General features: G+C 47.3%; 1 protein-coding gene across 4 annotated transcripts in view; it reads right to left on the reverse strand.

Annotated features, from left to right (window-relative positions):
- The window catches only part of ZC3H3 (zinc finger CCCH-type containing 3), a 162,833-nt gene extending 149,733 nt beyond the window's left edge, over nucleotides 1-13,100 (reverse strand). For all 4 annotated transcript variants that reach the window (XR_002435289.1, XR_002435290.1, XM_021387474.1 and 1 more), the window contains exons 1-3: nucleotides 12,958-13,100; nucleotides 9,912-11,259; nucleotides 8,205-8,401 (exon numbers count right to left, since the gene is read on the reverse strand). Coding sequence is in view for 2 of the 4 variants with exons in the window: in XM_021387474.1 (XP_021243149.1) it covers nucleotides 8,205-8,401; nucleotides 9,912-11,259; nucleotides 12,958-13,003 (1,591 nt within the window). In the remaining 2 variants the exon portion in view is untranslated. The remainder of the gene's footprint in view (nucleotides 1-8,204; nucleotides 8,402-9,911; nucleotides 11,260-12,957) is intronic.

Below are 19,547 nucleotides of genomic sequence, written 5' to 3' on the forward strand. Positions count from 1 at the left end.
TTGGAAAGAGAGGATACACGTACAGAGAGATTATTTTCAAGCACACAATTTGAATTCTGCAGCGAAAGGGAGAAACAATGGACACAACTAGGAATAATTTAAGCAATTCTATGTGAAGAGCAGAGTGGTTTACATGCCAACCCCTCCTGCTCCCTAGACTGTCATCACTTGGTCTTTATGGTCTGTTTGCAGGTGTTCCAGATGTGCACTCAGCACCATGCACACATCTCTATCCAACAGGGCATTATTATCACATGCCTGACACACTTCCATCCAGATGTTTCCCACACTGTGGTCCCTCTTGCCTCTGACCCCAACCCCAAGCAGCGTGCTGAGCTCTGAGGATAAGGTGGTCCCCACTGCGACACCTCCTCATTTAGCAACACCGACTTCCCTCTCTCAAAGCAGAATGTTATTTTTAAAAGAGCTCTCTGAAAACAGAATCCCCACTGCTGGCTGCCTGCAGTTCCTTCTGCAGCTCGGGACAAGTCACCTGTAAATGCCAAGTGAAGCCAGACACCCTACACTGTTACTTACGACCGCTGACGTAACCCATGCAGGCAAACAGCCAACTATGTGAACTTTCCCCAATTACTGCGAAGGAGCAAGCAGCCACTTCGCAAGACACACTCCTTCACTGATCCAAATGACAAGCCAGAGACCTGCCAAAATCATTATTTATGGGCAAGGTCAACCTACATACAGCAGCACAATGCCATTATCCTGGTGGTCTCCAGTGGCACAAGGAGGTTTGTATGAGCTGGATCTGCACAGAAGATGAGAATAACGATGGAGTGGGGAAGAAAAGGGAGAAATGTGAGGGGTCCTGAGCTTTGTGCATGACACAAGATCTTCCTTTGAAGGAAAAGGGACTCTTCATAAGACGTCATAGAGGTGTCACACTCGTGTAATGCAATTTGAGATGTCACTTGCAAACAGGAGCAGCACTTGGTGCAGTTCACTGAAGGGTAAATAAAAAGCAAGATGACAGTAAAGCAAAGAAAACTTCCTCTTATTTGGAAAGAAAAAAATAAAAAATACTTTATTATACAGGAATCTGCCTCTTACAACTATTTACTGATAGGCCTTCGCATTACAAGTTACAAGAAGAAAAGAGAAGGAGGTATAAAACTCAACACTGAGATTTCACAAAGCTGACAAAGGGATACGGACAGCCAGCATCGATAAAATTAACAGCAGCTGAGCATTCAGATGCCAGCCATGACTTACTGCTCATCATTTACGCCCTGTTGACTTTCTGCACTTGCCTGGGCACGAGTAAGGCAACCCAGCTCCTTCTATGTCTGCTGCTGGTCATTTCCAAGTGCCCATCCCAATGTTCTCATGATACAAAGCTTGGAAAGTTGAGAAAGAAATGAGGATTTGGGGAATTTTTCTAAAGGTGACCATTGCTGATTGTAATTAAACATTATGTAGATACTTACAGAGTCATAGAATGGCTTGGGTTGGAAGGGACCTCAAAGATCATCTCATTCCAACCCCAAAGTTCCAATCCCACTTCTGCAAATAGAAGGGGGAAGGTCTTATCCAAGGTCTTATGAATCCTGCTGGAATATTTGCCTGGAAAGAAGCAAGTGCAAACAGGATTTCCTTCTATTCAATACATTGACAGAACACAGCTGCAATGCTGCTGGTGATAACAGAAGACAAGGAGGAAGCTGGTACCATGAACTGTTCTCTCATCTCAATGCAGAGCACAAGAAGGGTAAGGAGAAACAGGAAAGACGTATTTTGAAGGGGGGGAGGCACCTGGGGACACAGTTTAGTGGGCACACTGGGGAGGGGCTGGGGTTGGACTTGATGGTCTTGGAGATCCTTTTCCAACCTTAACAATTCTATGATGTACTTGCAGCTAATTCTTGCTCTGGCCACAGATCTGCAGGGCCACTAGGTCACCATTACAGTTCTCCATCTATCTGACTTCCCATTCCCAAAGCACTCGCACAGTGGTGATGGTAACATCTTACCAAAGCACTGTAAAGCTTCATTAGTTAACATCTGGAAAGCGCTCTGAACAGGCAAAGAGCTGAGAAATGGTATAGAATCGTTAAGGTTGGAAAAGACTTCTAAAATCACTCAGTCCAACCCCCACCCAACCCCATTAATCATGTCCCTCAGTACATCATCTCCATTTGTTGAACACCAGAGACAAGCTCAGTAGGCAGCCTGTTCCAAAGTTTTACCAATCTGAAAATAATTTTTTCCTAATATCCAACCATTCACACCCCAGCACAAATCCACTCTGCTGCCCTAATCATAGAAAAGGAAGAAAAAGAATTAAATGGTGAACCTCCACAGTGCAGCACGGCAAACATCCCACCATAACACATCCCTCCCACAGTTTCCCAGGTGTAATCCAAAAGCCACTGCTTAAACAAATAAAATAAAATTCTGGAATATATTTTTAATATGCAGAGCAGGAGACCGTTTAAACCAGGAGGAGGTCGTTAGGTTTAACTCAGGTTGGACATTAGGAAAAATTTCTTCTGACAAAGAGCAGAGAGGTAATTAGAACAGGCTGCCCAGGGAGGTGGAGGAGTCGCCGTCTCTGGAGGTGTTAAAGAGAAGGGCAGATGTGACACTGAGGGACACGGCGAGGATGGGTTGGGTGATCTTGGAGGTCTTTTCCAACCTCGATGATTCTGTGAACTCTGAAGGTTCACCCCTGGGTCAGCAGCGAAATAACCCGATGCCAAGCGAGCGAGCCTCCAGGAGGCTGGAAGGCTCCACCACGAAATGCACACACGCTGCACAGCTCATGCATCCCATCCTGCTTGCTCAGCAGCAACGCCGAGGAGGAACCGTGCACGATCGCCCTGCAGGAGCGTGCTGCGCTCGGTTCAGCGGCCCCAAAGCCGCTCCTCATCACATCACATTTCACAGCACTTTTACAGCGGCGAGGGGCAGAAGTCATAAAATAAAAAGCCAATGGTGCGATAGAAACTATTGCTACTTTGATCCTGGAAATGAATCACGGCCAAGTTGTGAGCCACTCATTCAAAAAGAAGAAAGAAACGAATGATGACATTTCGGAGGGCTGTGCCCCTGTCCTGCCACAAAACAAACCCAGCTCAACAAAGCCTCAACCCAAACCCTAAGAAGAGTTCCATTATGATCTTGCACTAAATTCTCAGCCCTGACACAGCGATGCAATCCACCCTCGGAGAAAGCAGACACTCGTTTGCACTTCTCTGCTCGGAGCCAGCTGTGACTGTGCCTGAGCAGCGCTGGGCACTGGGCTGAGACGTCCTGCCTGCAAGGGGACATTACAGAGGGGAAAAGACACCACGCAGCCTCTCCCCAGCATCTTTGTGATGTTCCGCAATCCCCACAGGCGACGCGGGTTCAGCCCGCGCCGCTGCTGAACAATGCAGTTTGGAATTCAATTAAAGTGATTATCTGTTGTGCCAAATAAATTGTGTACAGCATATATCCTGCAGCATTTTACACCTTCGGGCTCATTATTTTCTAACTGTTTCCTCCTGTTTATGCGCTTTCAAATTAAATTGCTGATAATACGCGCCAAAATAAAAAATGAGCGCACCTTGTCCGAAGAAAATTGATTCTCCTTTTTCCTGAACCGGGCGATTGCCAGGTTTTATATACTCTGTTCCTGGCGATCATTAGTAATTCAATTTTCTTTTTATTAGCCCCCTTATCTGCTGAGCAATATAGTGGCAGAGCTGACCTCTTTCGCACGGGTAAATGTTTAAAATCTTTTCCCTGATTAATTTTGCCAGTTAAGGAAAAGAGGAGAAATGGCCCGGCTCTTAGCCATCACAATGAATAAAGCTTAATGTTGATTGTGATGGAATTTCTAATGCCAAAGAAATTGATTGAACGCAGCAATTACACCGCAATAGTAACTCAAGGGAAATGGGATAGTTTTCTCCTGGCCATAGCCTTTTGGTTATTTAAAACAATCCAATTTGCAAGGATAATTATATATTAGTGTTTTATCTGCCACTTGAAATGAACATGGGAGTTTTGATACTGGCCCAGCATTAGCAGGTTATTGCTGCAAATTACTTGATATCTGCTTTCTTTCACATAAAGACGAAATTAGGCCATCAATAACCAGAAAAAGGTGGGCTGGGGAAATGCGAGGGGCACGAGTGCCCTCTGCAGGGCTGTGGGGAAGGAAGGGCAGCAGGAAAATCCCCAAAATCCCAAATCCTCCCCATTTCTGGAGCACGTCGCACAGCTCTCGGGCACGTTCCCATGTTGGGCATGCAAAGAATAGACACAGCCTGGCTCTCCTGACCCTCTCACACCCAATCCCTGCCAAAAAAAAGTCATTTTAAGCCATTAATTCTATTATATCCTATAGAAAAACCAAAGGAATAAGAGACGATAGTGCCAAAGGTCCAAGCAGGGTGAATTCTACCAGAGCAGTGCCGCTGCATGGAGGGCAAGCATTGATTTTTGCAGCTTGCAATTGCAACTACTCACCTATCTTTAATTAAAAATGAGCTGAGAAGGGGCCTAACCCTGCAAGACACCAAATGTTACCCCCATTGCTCCCGGGCGCCTGTTGGTAGAAATAAAAGGGGTTTTTTCCTGCATCCACACTTGCAATATGGGAGAAGCAGGAATATCCCTTTGCCACCACTTTTGGGTCAGGCAGAAGTCACTTAAAAGTTCCACTTGGCTTTCAAATGGATCACAAAGCAATGCCATTGCCACATTTTGGGGGATAACCCCATCTCCAGTTGGCAAAAACCCAACTGGGGCCACTCAACCTCATCCAACAGCACATGGACAGCAGACTGAAGCAGTGCCATCCCAACACACACTTCCCTATTTTATTAATGTTGGCTGTTTGCTGTAACAAATAAACAAGGGAAAGCCAATTCAGGATAGACATTTGCCATTTAGACAACATAATTACAACATACCATTATTGGCAGGAAAGTTGCTCAGTAAATGACTGAGCAGGAGTCCAAGGTTTATTCTTTGCATCAAAACCTTTGGTGCCAATACCAAAAACAAAACACAACAGCTGGGGGAATTGCAATCAGTGGACACTCCACTCAGATCTTAATTACTGAACTATACCTCCTCTATACCAGGTAAGACAGCCCAACCTGCCCGTTCTATAGAGAAATGCACAGAGGAAGCATGACATATAGGCAGGAGTCTGCAATATGCTGGTCCAGATCCCAAATGAAGCGGACACCATGAATAACCTGGGATGCCATCAGCTTCATCCAGCCACAGGGTTTGGCACCTGAGTGAGTTCACAACTTCCAGCAAAGCAATTATCTCAAAGTTCTCCTTCCCTTCAAAAAGAGCCTAAGAAGTTAAACAGGAAGGAAAAAGAAAAGAACACTTAAATATTAATGGCTCATTAATATTAAGTACTAAGTGGTCAAGAAGTCCAAAATCTAAAGGCTGTTTTATCAACATTAATTTGGCTCAACATTTTCCATTCCTCCTTGCTTTGGTCACGCATTTGAGATCTTCCTGTGCACAAACAGCCCTAGTACAAACCCTCTGTTGTAACACGTGGATTATGCAGGTACCTGCATTAGAAATGCTTTGTAGCTCTGCCATCCCATCAGATCAGTTTCAGTTTGGGACATATCCCAATTCTGAGTGTTCCTATTCATCCCATGTTCCTCATCAGATGAATATTTCAGAGTTAACTGATAACAGCTCCAAGTGTGACACTCACAGTGAGAACAACCAAAACAATCCCAAGAGCACTGCCATCAGTTTGCGAATTCCCATTCCATGAATACCAAATGAGGAACGCCTGAGCTGCCCCAAGTCCCACCCAGGCCCTCACATAAAACTAGGGAACGCTGCCTTGAAAATATCCCATCCCTGTTTAGCACCCAACAGCTTCTTCGTTGGCCACACAAGTGTCGCAGCCTTCCAGCTCACGAACTTAGAGCTCAGCCTTCACCAAGCGCCACCAAAGTTCATCTTGCAATTTCAGAGCTGTCAGGACTTTTGCTGAATTTCTCTGCCAGCTGAAGAAGCAAAGCAGCTGTGCATTGCCTGGCAGCTGCCTCCTTGTGCAGAGCTGCTGATGGCACACGAAGGAGCATCTGTCAAGTCCTGTGGGATCCCTGAAATGGAGGTACAGCAGAGGTAAGAACACCAGCAGCCATCTAGGCATACGATCCCAGTACTTTTAAGAACCAAATCAAGATGTTTTTACAGCAGGTGCTGCAGTTTGCAAAGAAAGAGCCACACAGCATAAACAACAGCCTCTGAAAAGTAGATTCTTATTTCCACACTTATCAGCCCAGACTGCAAAATGCACAGATCCAAGGTGAAAAATAACATAAGTCACTTTGACAGCTCACAATCTCATAAATCAGGCTTTGTTACTATGCATCAGGAATACCTTGATCATTTGATCCTCTTTTGGGCAGAGGACTGAACTAAATGCTCTCCCCAAGTGACTTCCAGCCCTATTTTTCATTTTTCTCCTTTTCTTAAGCTTCTTTGTTTGCATTCCTCCACTTTGATAAAAGCCAGGAACACAGCTGTATTTCTGCAATATCTACATATTTTCAGGCCTACATGGCTTAAGATATAAATCTTTTTACCATGGGACCATTCATTACCTTCAATCAAGGAACTAGGATTCAGGACACATTCCCCAAATGCACAGGCTGCTGGCAGCTGACAGTCATGCTCCCAGGAGAGCAGATTTTGATCTATTTTGTATATTCTCAACTTACGTGAAGCTTCGTTTTGGCTGGGCACACACTTCTGCTGACAGATAAAAAGAAGAGATGCTTGCTAAGCCTCAGACAAGCCTCAATGGCAGCTAGGAGCCTTCCCAAAGCTGCAGCGCTCTGACCTCCTCTGCTCCCCACTACGATGCACACAGCTGAGCAAACTCTGGTCTGTGTAGGCGGAACCACAGTGCTACACAGGGAGCAAAGATGTGGTTTAACCTCAGGTCCCGAGCACCAGAACAGCTTATAGCCCTGTGAACAACATCTCAATTTCCTCATGCTGTTGCAACCCTAAATCCCTCTCCAGACACCAAGATGTTAGCTGACATCACTCAGTGAAGCAAGACTCAACGCCAAAATCAGGGAAGTTAATGGTGGAGCATCAGCACGAATGCAGTTACATGGATGTTCACTTTTCGCTGCAACTCCCACAAGCCACATCTGCATCTTCAAGCACCAGATCCAAAATTCTCCTCGCAGCATCTTTTCCATTCCTCCAAATCCCTCCTCAAACACACACAGTAAAAATAATATTTTTTTAAACTTACATTTTTCTTTTCCTCCCCTAAAAAAAAAAAAAAAAAAAAAAAAACACCTTCCTTCTCCTGAATCACAAGCCCCTGTTCCTGTCTTTCGGTCTGTCCAAACACAGCAACATCTTAACACAGAGCTATTTGAACAAGACATAACTATAATCTCATTTTAATCACATTCAGTAATAGAAGTGCAGCTTTACCTTTTGAGGCAGATTGCAGCTATAGTGTAGCCCAAGCAGCTCTTTCTCTACTCAAGCAACACCTATGATAGCATCAGTATGCCAGCAAGTTCAGTGTAGGCACACAATCAAAATGTGCTTTTACCCAGTTCAGATTAAACTGTTGGTGATTATGTTGACACTAAACAGCAGAACCTGACTTCAATGCCAGAAACATCATGACATTGCTTCACATGCTCCCTCCTCCCCAAGAAGTCAATGTCTGCTCTTGACTATGGACCCAAACCATGAGGTACCCAGTATTTCTTTTACAACTGCAATTTTAACCATATTCAATTTAAAAGTAGGACTCTTGGAGACATCTCACTGGGACACAAGTGTCCTAGGTAACTTTGAAAGGAGCATCTCATGATGCGACATGAAAAGCACAAGCTTTTCTCCTGTGCAAAAAGAGAGATCGGTCTTATAGATGTATTACTGCCTCTGCCATTCTCTCACTTCCCTGAGCATCTTGCAATATGATGCTTGCACGTCTAGCAAAACTGCATTCAGAACAAAAAAGGAAGCTTTGAAATGGCCCTGTCTGGAGATGTCAAAGCACAGCTCTGGGTTAAGGCAGAAGCCTCACTCCAGCCAGAACTCTCCCTAGTTTGCTCCAGGACCAATAACAGCAAATCTGCCTCCCAGAGGACGTGATAACCAATTTTCCAATTCCAGGAGCCTCTCTTGGAGCTGCTTTCAGCAAGCGCCCTCAGGATGCCTGTTCCTACCTTCCCTGGAGGAGCCCTGGGTCCTGGCAGCCGGCAGCCTGCAGAGCCTGTGCTTGGTGATCTGCACCAGCCCCTTGGGCGAGGAGCGTTTCGGAGTCACAGAAGGTTTTCCCCGCAGGGTGTTCTTCTTCCTGGGATGGAAGGGGCTTTTCAGTGGTGTGGTGGGTGAGAGGCTGCTCTTCTTATCTGCTGGGGAGCTGTGAATGCAAATACCAGACTGTTAGAAGAGAGTAGAGATGTGACTGAAACTCACTTGGTCCCCTTGCCAACAGCTGAGAAGAGACAGAGGGTCACCAAGCTCTGTTTCTCCTCCATAATGCTCCCCTGTAAGTAGCACTGAACAGAAAATTGCTAGTAAATAAGTGAATGTGAGGAATTTCTGACAAAGCACAGATGGAGCATGAGGTGTCTGACAGCCAAACTCAACTCACTTCTGTTTAGAAGATGTGGAGGAGGGAATGCTGCCCTTCAGAGGGATGATGGGATCCAAAGGGAGGACCTGGGAAAAGGTACATCCCAGTCCCATAGCAGAGGTCACATATCTGTGCCACTGCTCTCACTCCATCCCACTTATCCTTTCCCTGCAGCATAGGCTGGGCTTGCATCCAGCCCTGATGAAAACATCAGCACAGAACACAGCTTTCCCATTAGTAAGCCCTCTCAGCACTTCCACAACACTTTCAGAGAAAGTTTGATCCCAACGCCTTATCTATTTCCCCTTCACTTCCAGTCCAGATAACTCTGCCCATACGCCTTTTCCTTCCGCCAAGCTTCATTTTTTATCTTTTCCCATTGTGCTCTGTCCCTATCAGACACAGGGATGGGCTAGAATTCATTCCAGGAGAATCTCAGCTGCTTCAGCACAATGCATTTTCCCAGAATAGCACAAACCTGACACCAGCTCTACAAGGAGAGGAGTAAGAACCTCCAGGGAGGATGCTTGGGATACAGTGGTGGACAGCACAAAAAGAACAGCACTAAGAGCAGAGCATTGTGGATCTATCAGATTAACAGCTAGGCAGCATTTCTTTCCAGCACATACAGGCTGCACAGCTCAGCTTCTGTCTCCTCTCCATCTCTGCACAACATTTTACAGGCACAGATAACAAAAGAGCGATGAAGTTTCTTCTCCTTTCACCAGCCTCCAGCACAACAAAACTCTGAGAGGCTGAAAATAAATCAATAGGGAAGGCACCTATCTCCTTCTCTTTGAATACTGGTCTGTTATCCAGGCCGCGGAGAAGTCTCATGAGTGCTGAGCTGAAGTCTTTGGAGAAAAGGGATGGGAGATGAGCTCTGTTTGAAAAATTAAATTCTGAGTTACCCAGACTGAGAAAACAATTAAAATACCATTCCTTGCAACCCTGAAAAGCAGGTTTCCTCAATAGAGAACAGAGTCACAATAGCTGGAAAGGGAAAGGCAAACAGACCCACCAATATAGAACAACTCTCACTGCAGTTTCATTCATACATATGCCCATAACTTATGTGCAGTACACATTATTCAACATAGAGGAGATCGTCTGCCCCAAAGGCATAAAGAAAAAACTGTTTTGGCTTCACCTAAAACCTATGGACATGTGCAATGACAGTTCGTCAAAGAAGACCACCAACTTGACATGGTTTGGTGATACGGTGATAACAGGTTCATGGTCAGACATGATGACCTTAGTGTTCTTTCCAATCCTTATGATTCTACAAACTTACCCTGAGCTTCCTTTCCTCCTGATGATTTTTGTCCGACTCTTCACTTTATAACAGGAAACCACAGCCTCGCCCAAGGAGGAATTCACCCCAACAGATGCATCGCTGGGAGGCAGCAGGTTGGAGGCTGAGGGCCTCTTCTGATCCTCCGACTGCCACCTGAACGCTGACTTGGAGGTGGAGGGCGAGGTCTGCAAGCTGGAGGCTTTCCACTTATACTTGCTGGGAGAAACACCCACTTTGGACTGCAGTCCCAGTTTCTTCATCTTCGCTCCCAAATCTGCTTTTGGCGATATCTTTGAACCTCTCTCAGCTCCACCAGTGATCTTCTTAGCACTGTCAGAAGCTCTCGGGCTGATCCATCTCTTCACAGTACGAGAGCACTTACTAGGGTTTGCAACCCAGGTGTAATTAGTTTTCCTGAACTTTGAAGCTTTGCTGGAGACTGTCACTGCAGCGGCTCTTTGGAGACTGGAAGCTTTTGGGATTACAGAAAACTTATTCTTCACTGGAGACACTGCAGCTGCCAAAGTCAGAGCCTGAGTGGGTTTAGAGTGCATCTCTGCATTTCCAAAGAGCTTTGGCTCTCTGTGAACGTCCCCAACTTGCTCCCAGCTGCACTGCCCAGGAGCGGATGGCTCTGGTTTCCACCATGTCGAGTGCTGAGCCTGCTCACAGCTCGGCAGAGCTGACAGCAGCTGTGGCTCTGTTTTCAGAGTGACAGCACTTTCGCTGGCACTTCTGGAGCTTTCAGCCAGGTGCACCCTTCTGGGCTTGTCAAACAGGTACGATGAGCTGACAACACGGTGAGATGAGCTAAACGAAACAGAGAGAGAGGGCTTTGGCTCTTCTTCTTCATTTGTGTACAGAGGGATGGAAGATTCCTGCACATGACCATCATCCGGAGTAACGAGCTCTGTTTTAAGCCCCGAAACACCACAATATGCACTCACATCACTAAATCCTTCAGTACCTACAAGGTCAGTCCTCTGTGTCACCTGGATGCCCACAACGATGTTCCCATCCGTGGTTAAGTCCACTTGTCTCTCGGGGGATGCTGCTGATAGCACAGCTGCCTGGCTCTCCTCGCTGCTCCCAAAAGCCCTGGGCATGGTGGCACTCCCAGCATCACATGCTGGTCCCGGTGGCTGGTTCACAAGGGAGTATTTCTTCCTCCAAGAGTGAGCTCGGCGCGGCTGGAAGTCCCTGGGAGGCTGCAGCTGGGGATACCGGGCTGAGAATGCTCCCCTCCTGCTGAAGGGGGGCTGCGTGGGGTTGCTCCACATCCGTGGGGCAGAAGACAGCGGTCGTGGCACGTCCCCATGGGTGTTCCTGTGGTTGTCTATGAGGCCTGAAGAAAAGAAGACAGCATCTGTTAATTGCCAATCTCAAGGGGGAGGTTTCCAACATCACAGCTCTGCAAGAGTTTTCCTCAAGCTGCAATGAGGACAATCACTCACACTGGGGAGATTTTAGGTAACGTGCTGGAAAATGAAAAAAAGAATACACACACGAAAAAACTTTAAAACAATTATTTTCCTCAATCTTCATGAAAATCAGTAATAAAAGTGGTTTAGAACAACAGCTAAACGCAGGTCTGATGTACAAACAGACCTTCAGCACACACTCCATGACTGCTGTTGGCCACCTTTTGCTCCCTTACGCTCTTTTTTTTGTGTGACAGCACCAAAACAGATGCTTGTATTCTTGTTTTTGGAATCTAATAAAATGGAAATGCGGATTTCTTTTCCAGGTAGCATTTCAGAGAAGTCTCTGAGCAGGGCTGACAGAAGGGCTCAGCTAACACTTACGCATTTAGCACAGTGCAAGCCTGAAACATAAAGCAGCAATGAGGAAGCTCCAAGGCAGCCTCAGCTTTGTACTGAGTCACTGCGCCTTCATCCCTTTATGACATCACCATACCCCCTGGTGCTTTGGGCTCCTAATTAGCAGCTGAGCTAATCAACACACATGGATTAGGGAGGGTCTGCCCAGTGCTTACAAAACATTTTCAATAAAAGGGACTGCTAAAGGATTTTAGAGTCTTATATTTAGGTGTCATCATGCTCCAGAATGAAAAAGTTTTTCCTGCTGCCCAACGAGAGGGTTCTTGGAAAAAGTAGATCTCTGCAAAGCCTTCCTAATGCAGAAAAATTACCTTGGGGGGCTACTAATAGAGCAAGCTATTTCTAAGAATGAGCACTGATGCTCCACCAAGCAAGGAAAGGGCATACAAATATACCCACTCCTCCTCCACAAAGCTGATGAGGATTGCAGGGAATGAGGATGAGGAACACAGCCCTTTTCTGTGCCACCTGGGGATCCCAAACGTTGCTCCTGAACATGACCAGGAGCTGTTGGGACATGTCCCTCCCAGTCGGGTGACATGCACTGCATTCTGGAAACGCTCCTGAGGTCTCCATTAACCCTTTACCCTCTCCCAGCCAGGTCTCTTGGATTCTCTCCCCAAACCCAAAACCCCTGGGCACTCTCCTCTCCCCATCTCCAGCCAAAGAAACCAGGGGCACCATTTCCTTCTCCCTTCTCTGTCTCCAACCTTCTCCCTCTCTACTTCTAGGGACATCTGGCTGCCCCCATGCACTTCACGCACCCCAGGAGCCTCCTGGCTACCCTCACAGGCCTCCACAAACCCCAGGAGCCCCACATCCCCCTGAGGCCTCCTGGTTGCCACCACAGGCCACAGACACCTCGCAGGCCCTACGAAGTCCACGGGCCCCACGCACCTCAGGCGCCTCCTAGCTACTCCCGCGGGCCTGACAGACATTCTGGTTGCCCCCACAATCCCACGCATCCGAGGAACCTCTCGACTTCTCTCAGAGGCCCCACGCACCCCACAGGCCTCCTGGCTGCCCCCACACACCCCAGAGGCCTCTTGGATGCCCCCGCGGGCCCCATGCACCCCACGGACCTCACGAATCTCACGGGCCCCACGCACCCCATGGGCCTTCCGGCTACCCCCACGCCCTCCATGCACCTCCTAACCGCCCCCACGGTCTCCTAGCCTCCCCCAGGCCCAGCCTTGCCGTACCCTGCAGCAGTCGGATCTCCCTCCGCAGCCTCTCCCTCTCCTCCATCCCTGCAACGTTCCCGCAACGCCCCACGCAACGTTACGTCATCACCCCGCGACAGCCACTTTGCCCGCTCACGTGACCTCGCACCATCACGTGACGCCCGCGGGTCGTGGCGAGTGTTGCTTGGCAACGGAGGAGGCTACGGCCTAGCGTGCAGTCTGAAGCCTGAAGGAGGCCTGGTCGCCTTCTTCTCTCTCTTCCATCCCAGCCCGGCCCGGTCTAGCTCCCTCTGCTCCCTGTCCCCAGTCTGGGCTATTTCAGCTGTCCTCTGTTCCCACCCCAGCGTGGCCCAGCAGTTTCCAACCACCAGCCTCATGTAGCTACCCCTTGTGATTCTCCCCTGTCCCCATCCCCATCCCCTTTACCCCACCCTTCTCTGATCCCAAATCCCCTAGTCCCATCTAGGTCGGAGTCCATTGGAGAGTCCAGTGAAGTGTCACAAAATGACCATGGGCCTGGAGTAGCTTTACTGAGAGAGCTGGGGCTGCTCAGTCTGGGGTGGGGGGGGTGGGGGGGGGGGAGAGGCAGGAGGATTCCACTCATGGCCCATACAGAGAGGGACAAGAGGATGGAGTCAGCAGTGCCCAGTGCCAGGACAAGAGGCCCAGGTTGCAACTGGAGCCAAGGAGCTTCCTCAGCCCATTACTTAGCACAGAGCCCAGAGAAGAGCCTGAGGGACTGCTCTTGTAGATCTCCAGCCCCACCTGGGTATGGAACTTCCCTTCTCAAGCAGAAGTTGGACCGGATGGACTCAGAGGTGCTTCCAACCTTATCCATTCTGTGATTCTACAATCTACCTTTCCCTACGCCCCATCCCCACCATGGCCCCTGCTCAATATAAAGGGGTAAGTGGCTCTGCAAGCCTCATTTTGTGACAGTTTTTTTTTTTTTTCAACTTTCAAGGTACTTTATAGTATAGAACCATAGATCTTTAGAATCATTAAGGTTGGGAAAGACCTCTAGGATCATCTAGTCCAACCATCTACCAACCACCAATATATTGCCCCATTACTCCATTCCTGCCAGAATCTGGGGCAAATTCAGGAGCACCAGGTGGTTTTCTGAGGTCTACTCCTACTTTCTCACCCTAAAAGGACTTTTTTATGACCTGGGCTGGTCTTCAGGTTCCATCTTGAAAGTCATTTGGCTCCATGCTACCTGTGTAAGTCAGGAGTACCTACAAAGCACATCTATAAAATTGAGTGCAAGCAGAGAATAAAATCATTTATATGGACATTATCCTCATGGAGTTTGTTTTCTTCATAATTCCATTCTTCCCTAAGGGAATAAAACCCGTAACATTAAACAAAGCCATAACACGACAAAGTCAGAGAGCCTGTTTGCTTCCCCCAAAACCCTTTGCAAAAGGAAATATGCGTCCTCTTGTGCAATCCTGTGGGGTTGGGAAGGGGCACCAGAGGGCAGATCTGAGATGGAAACCTCTGATCAGCATCAATTTATCGCCAGGCCTCACCCAGAATTTTGCAACCACTTCACACTGGCAGGAACTGGCACTTGTGCCAAAAGCAGCCTCCTCCGCTCCCAGCTGCCTGCTCCCTCCCTGGTGCTGGCAGAGGGATTTGAGTGGCTTGCATAAATGAGCAAGAATGAGCTGCTCTGAATTAAAATTAATTCAGCACATGCACAGGGAAAGCTAATTTTTAACAGAGGGAAGCCATGTATCCACCCCTCCCACAATACCCAATGTTGGGAACAAATGAGCTGAAAGCAGTGTTTTGTCAATCTATACCAAAATACATCACTAGAAAAAGATAAGTATGCAGCAAGGTAGTGCTGGAGGATCTTGGGCACCCTTTTGTGCTTCTCAGATGCTCTTTGGAGTCTCCTTGGGTGCTCTGTAAAGGAGAGTTTGATGGGCAAGGGGTGCAGAGGAACAGGGACAGCACTTTTTTCAGGAACTGGATCTTCTATGGCAAAGAGATAAGAGCATCATGCTTTGAGGTATGGAGTAGTCCCATGTAGGATGCTGCGTCACTAAAATAAATTCTTATTCCTTTCCAGCATTCGGTAAGGAAGAATTACCCATTCATTGATGCCTGTTACAAACAGCATATCTGAAAGCTGCAGGAATTAATGGCATTTGTTCTTTGTTCATAACACTATGCTTGTATGACACTTTTTTGTAAGTCTAATTTAATTAAAAAAGCAGTAAAATGCAAGTGTGGGTTTTTGGTGCTGGGCTGGCAGGGTGTCTGCGTGAAAATGCCCCAGGGAGGGTGGCACATTTAAGAGAAATTAAATTGTCTCATTCCACCCAGAATAAACATGGTGCTAATCCCTCTAATGGCCCTAAACATCACTAGAACTGCGGATCCAGCGACAAGTGTGCAATAGGACACAATTAAGCTGCTCACACATTTGAAATCATGGTCTCATCGTGGTTTAGTCTGGAGTCTCTCAGTGGCTAAACGTGCTGAGACAAGCGAAAACACGAAACTTCATTAAGCGCTGCACCAGCAGATTGCTGGGACCTGATGACAAGGGTGAGTGGGAGGCATTGGCATTTCTGCCACCTGCTCCCAATTTCCAAAGGCATAGGGATCTCCTGGGAACCCTGGATCCCCCAGCATTGCCTGGAATCCATTAACAGAAGCATCCTCCGTAGGAAAGTAGTGCAGTTTTTCTCTGTGGGGCACCTGTGGGTCTCAGATGGAGCACTGCATCGAGCCTTGAAGGAAACACATTAATAAAAACATAAAAATGGTGAGAATCTGGAAAGAAGTGGGAAATCCATATTTCAAAGGCTTAGAAAATATGAGCTATTGAAAAAATGGAAATATTTATGTGTGCTAACATTAAAAAGGAAGACAATGAAGAAGGAGGAGGAAGAGAAGAAGGAAAAGGAGAAAAAAAGAATGGGAAAGGAGAAGGCAAATGAGAAGTAGAAGGAGGAGGAGGAGAAGGGGAATGGAAAAAGGAGAAGGGAAATAATATTAGAAATAGTCACTAATCAGGTGTGCTTGATGTCCTCTTCCCCTTCACTTTCTCCTTTCTCTTCCCCTTCCCTTTTTCCATTCTCTTCCCCTTTTCTTTCTTCCATTCTCCTTCTCCCCTTTCTCCTCCTCTTTTTCTTCTTCCTCCTTCTCCTCTTTCTCATTCTGGTTTAGTTTTCTGCTTGACATGGCCTCTAATAAGATTCACCATGGGAGAAGAGCAGCATGGGAATCTCCTTTTGAGGCAGTAGCATGGACCTGTCTTGCTTGAACCTAAGCACAAAACCATGAGAACGTCTCAAGGTGGCCAATCACAAGCTGCAAGACCCTGAATTAGAAAGAAGACTTCAATCCACACTCCAGCTGCCAAGAGATCTCTGCCTCCCATTTTGACCAGTCTAGTCCCAGAGACCTGTTTCTCCAAAATGAGTTGCTTGGGTGGCAGGTGAGAACTGTGCAGGTACTTAAGAGGAAGATGGAGCATCTTATACCATCATAGAAACGTTACGGTTGGAAAAGACCTCTAAGATCATCTAGTCCAACCATCTACCTACCACCAATATTGCCCACTAAACCACGCTCCTCAGTGCCGTATCTCCACATTTCTTGAACACTTCCAGGGACGGTGGCTCCACTACTTCCCTGGACAGACTGTTCCAGTGCACTCTTTCTTAATTTGCCAGGGAAGGAGACCAGGAGCCAACACAAATCTTCAGGAGGAGGAGTGCCACAGGCCAAATACCGGCAGAAGAGATCATTTTAGCTGCAGCAGCAGTTTGTTGGCTAGACTCGAGCAATGTGAAGGCAAAAAAAAAAGAAGCAAAGGGAAAATTCCACCAAGGAGAGGACTGTAGGATTCTCCAAGCATAGCTCCCATTAGAGACAATTCCAGTAGCACCATTGTACAAGACAGTAGTGAGAACTAACTTGTGTCCGAGGAAGAAGGCAAGCATCAGGGGAAAAGGAAGAGCAATTCAAGCAAGATGGTGGCAGGTTTTTAAATCCAAGCTCAAAACCAAAGAGGCACTGCTAATCCTCCTAAAAGCCCAAAGGGCTGAGCTCAGGATCCCAGGGGTTGCATCCTGCATCCTTCAGCCCCCAGCCCTGCTCTGCAGGAGCTGAGCAGCTATTTATCACTGAAGAAAGTTGCTTCTTTTCCAAAAAAGTTTTTGCTATTTTAACTTTTTCAAAAAAGAAATCTCCTTCCCAAGGGCAAGCAAACTCTCGAATCCTATTTTTGCTGATAATAGCATGACTAGGAGCTCTAGGGAAGGAGATGTCTCCTGGGTTAGATGGAAACCAGAGAGGAAAATGTCAGTAACAGGAAAAGAAACTGCTGCACAATCCTAAAGGAAAAGCCACCTTCATTTATCAAGTGGGCAACTGTTTTCTGCTACGATGTCTATTTTTCTGCCCTTTTTCTTGCCTGCAGTCTTGCTTCTGGCACATGCACACAGACCTAAATACATGAATTTGGGGAAGGGGAGAAATGAGAGCAATAATGAGTGCTGCCATTCCCAGCTCTTTGCCAACAGATTTAAAGTTTTCTCTCCTCCACTTTCACCTGCTGAAAAAGGAATGGATTGAGCAGGGACTGAATGGCCCCATCCCAGCTTCTGGCTATGGCCACACAAGGCCATACAATGTCCCCTTGTCCCCACTGTCCCCGTTGCAGACACCTTGGATTGTCCCACCTTTACTGTCTGCTCCACATTTCTTGGTCCCAGGCCAGTGCCATTGCAACACCACCTGCAAAGACTCACTGCAACATTTCCACTGCACAACCTGCAGCTCAACAGCTCACGGCTAAAAACATTTGCAAATCCTTTCAGTGCAATGAGGCTCTGGAATTTCACAACATGGCCAAAGAGAGGAGCAGCAAACCATACCCAATAAACAGAAATCTGTGACTTATTGACTGAGCAGTGCCATTCAGTGGGTCTTACAAAGGGAAAGTGGCATCAGCTATTTTTTGTTTTGTTTTGTTTCAGAGAGGAAGAGATGCCCAGAAAGAATTTGGTCACATTTTTAAATGGTTTTGTGTTTGTTCTTGTGCTGGCTGCCCTCCCTACTTGGGAGCTTGGGAATTCTGTGGGCAGTTCTGCCTCCAGGAAAAGATGTCTGTGAGCAGGGATGAATCTTTTGGGGGTTTTTAAGAAGGAAGCACAGATTTTGGGTGCTCAGCTTCACCAGTTTGGGGGCACCCCCTGAGTCCTGGTACCCACACACTGGTGGATGGGGAGGTTTGGTCCTCCTGCCTCCTCCAGCCCCCATAGGGTGCTTTGCTTTGGTAACAGCTTGGTTACATCCTTGCTCCGGAGGAGCTAAAATTATAACAGTGACTCGATCGCAGACCGAAAACAGAGCATTCCTTCTCTGCCTGCGTGCTTTGGATGGACATCAGAAGCCAAACTCATGCTGCAAAATCCCCTGTGTAAAAGCAGTCTTCTATTCTGATCCTCTGTTCACTGTGGTTGGGATGTTCAGTTCCCAGACCTGTGCTCAGGGGGCTCCAAGATGGGATTTGCCTGGAAATGGAAAACATAAACACAAGAAGCCAACATCTCTGCAGCTCACTGCTTTAAACAAAAGCTCATTCTGCTCCAGAGAAGGGCTGAAAACAGAAGTTGATTCATGGATAAAGAAAGAAAAAATAAATAAAAAAAAACACATCAGGATCACATCTTTACCCTAATTCCCTAATTCCTCAAGAAGGAATGTAGGCAGCCAAGCACAAATGTGGAGATCTCTACCTGCACCTTCAAAAGCTGGGAAGAAATTCATGGCTCCCATAAACAGGGAGTGAAGCTGCAAACCATGAGTATCCTGGAAATCACTGGGATGGAAATGAGGTTTCACGTTGTTCAGACACACACGTGAATCGCTCCAAATTGGTTCTGTATTTAATGGCTTTAATGGGGATTGAAATAGCCTCCGTAGGTTCTGTGTTCACAGCAGCTCCTGTGTCCCATCTCCCACCAGGGCTGGTGGCTGATCATGCTGTGCTGAGCATCTATCACCAGGATCCTGAGGTTCCTGAGCCTCCACCTTTGGCACTCTTGGGTACCTGAGCCTCCATCACTGGGACCTTGAGGCTCCTGAGCCTCAACCACAGGATCGTTGAGTTCCCGAGTCTTCTTCACTGGGTCGCTTGAGTACTTGAGCATCCATCACCGTGACCCTGAAATACCTGAGCCTCCAGCATTGGGATCTTTCAGAGCCTGAGTCTCCATAACCATCGTCCTGAGGTTCCCAAGCCTCTATCACCAGGACCCAGAGATGCCTGAGTTTCCATCAGCAGATCCCTGAGGTTCCTGAACCTCAGCCATAGGATCCCTGGATGCCTGAGCCTCAGTCACTGAGACCCTGAAGCTTCTGAACCTCCATCACTAGGACTTTCTGGTGCCTGAGCCTCCATCATCATGATCCTGAGGTGTCTGAGACTCTATCACCAGGACACTGAGGTTCCTGAGCCTCCATTACTTGGTCCTTTCAGTGCCTGAGCCTTCATCATCAGGACACTGAGGTTTCTGAGCCTCAATTTCCAGGACCTTGAGATGGCCAAGTCTCCATTACTGTAACCATTACAAGTA

The sequence above is a fragment of the Numida meleagris genome, chromosome 2 (assembly GCF_002078875.1).
Source record: "Numida meleagris isolate 19003 breed g44 Domestic line chromosome 2, NumMel1.0, whole genome shotgun sequence".
Classification (NCBI taxonomy): Eukaryota; Metazoa; Chordata; class Aves; order Galliformes; family Numididae; genus Numida; species Numida meleagris.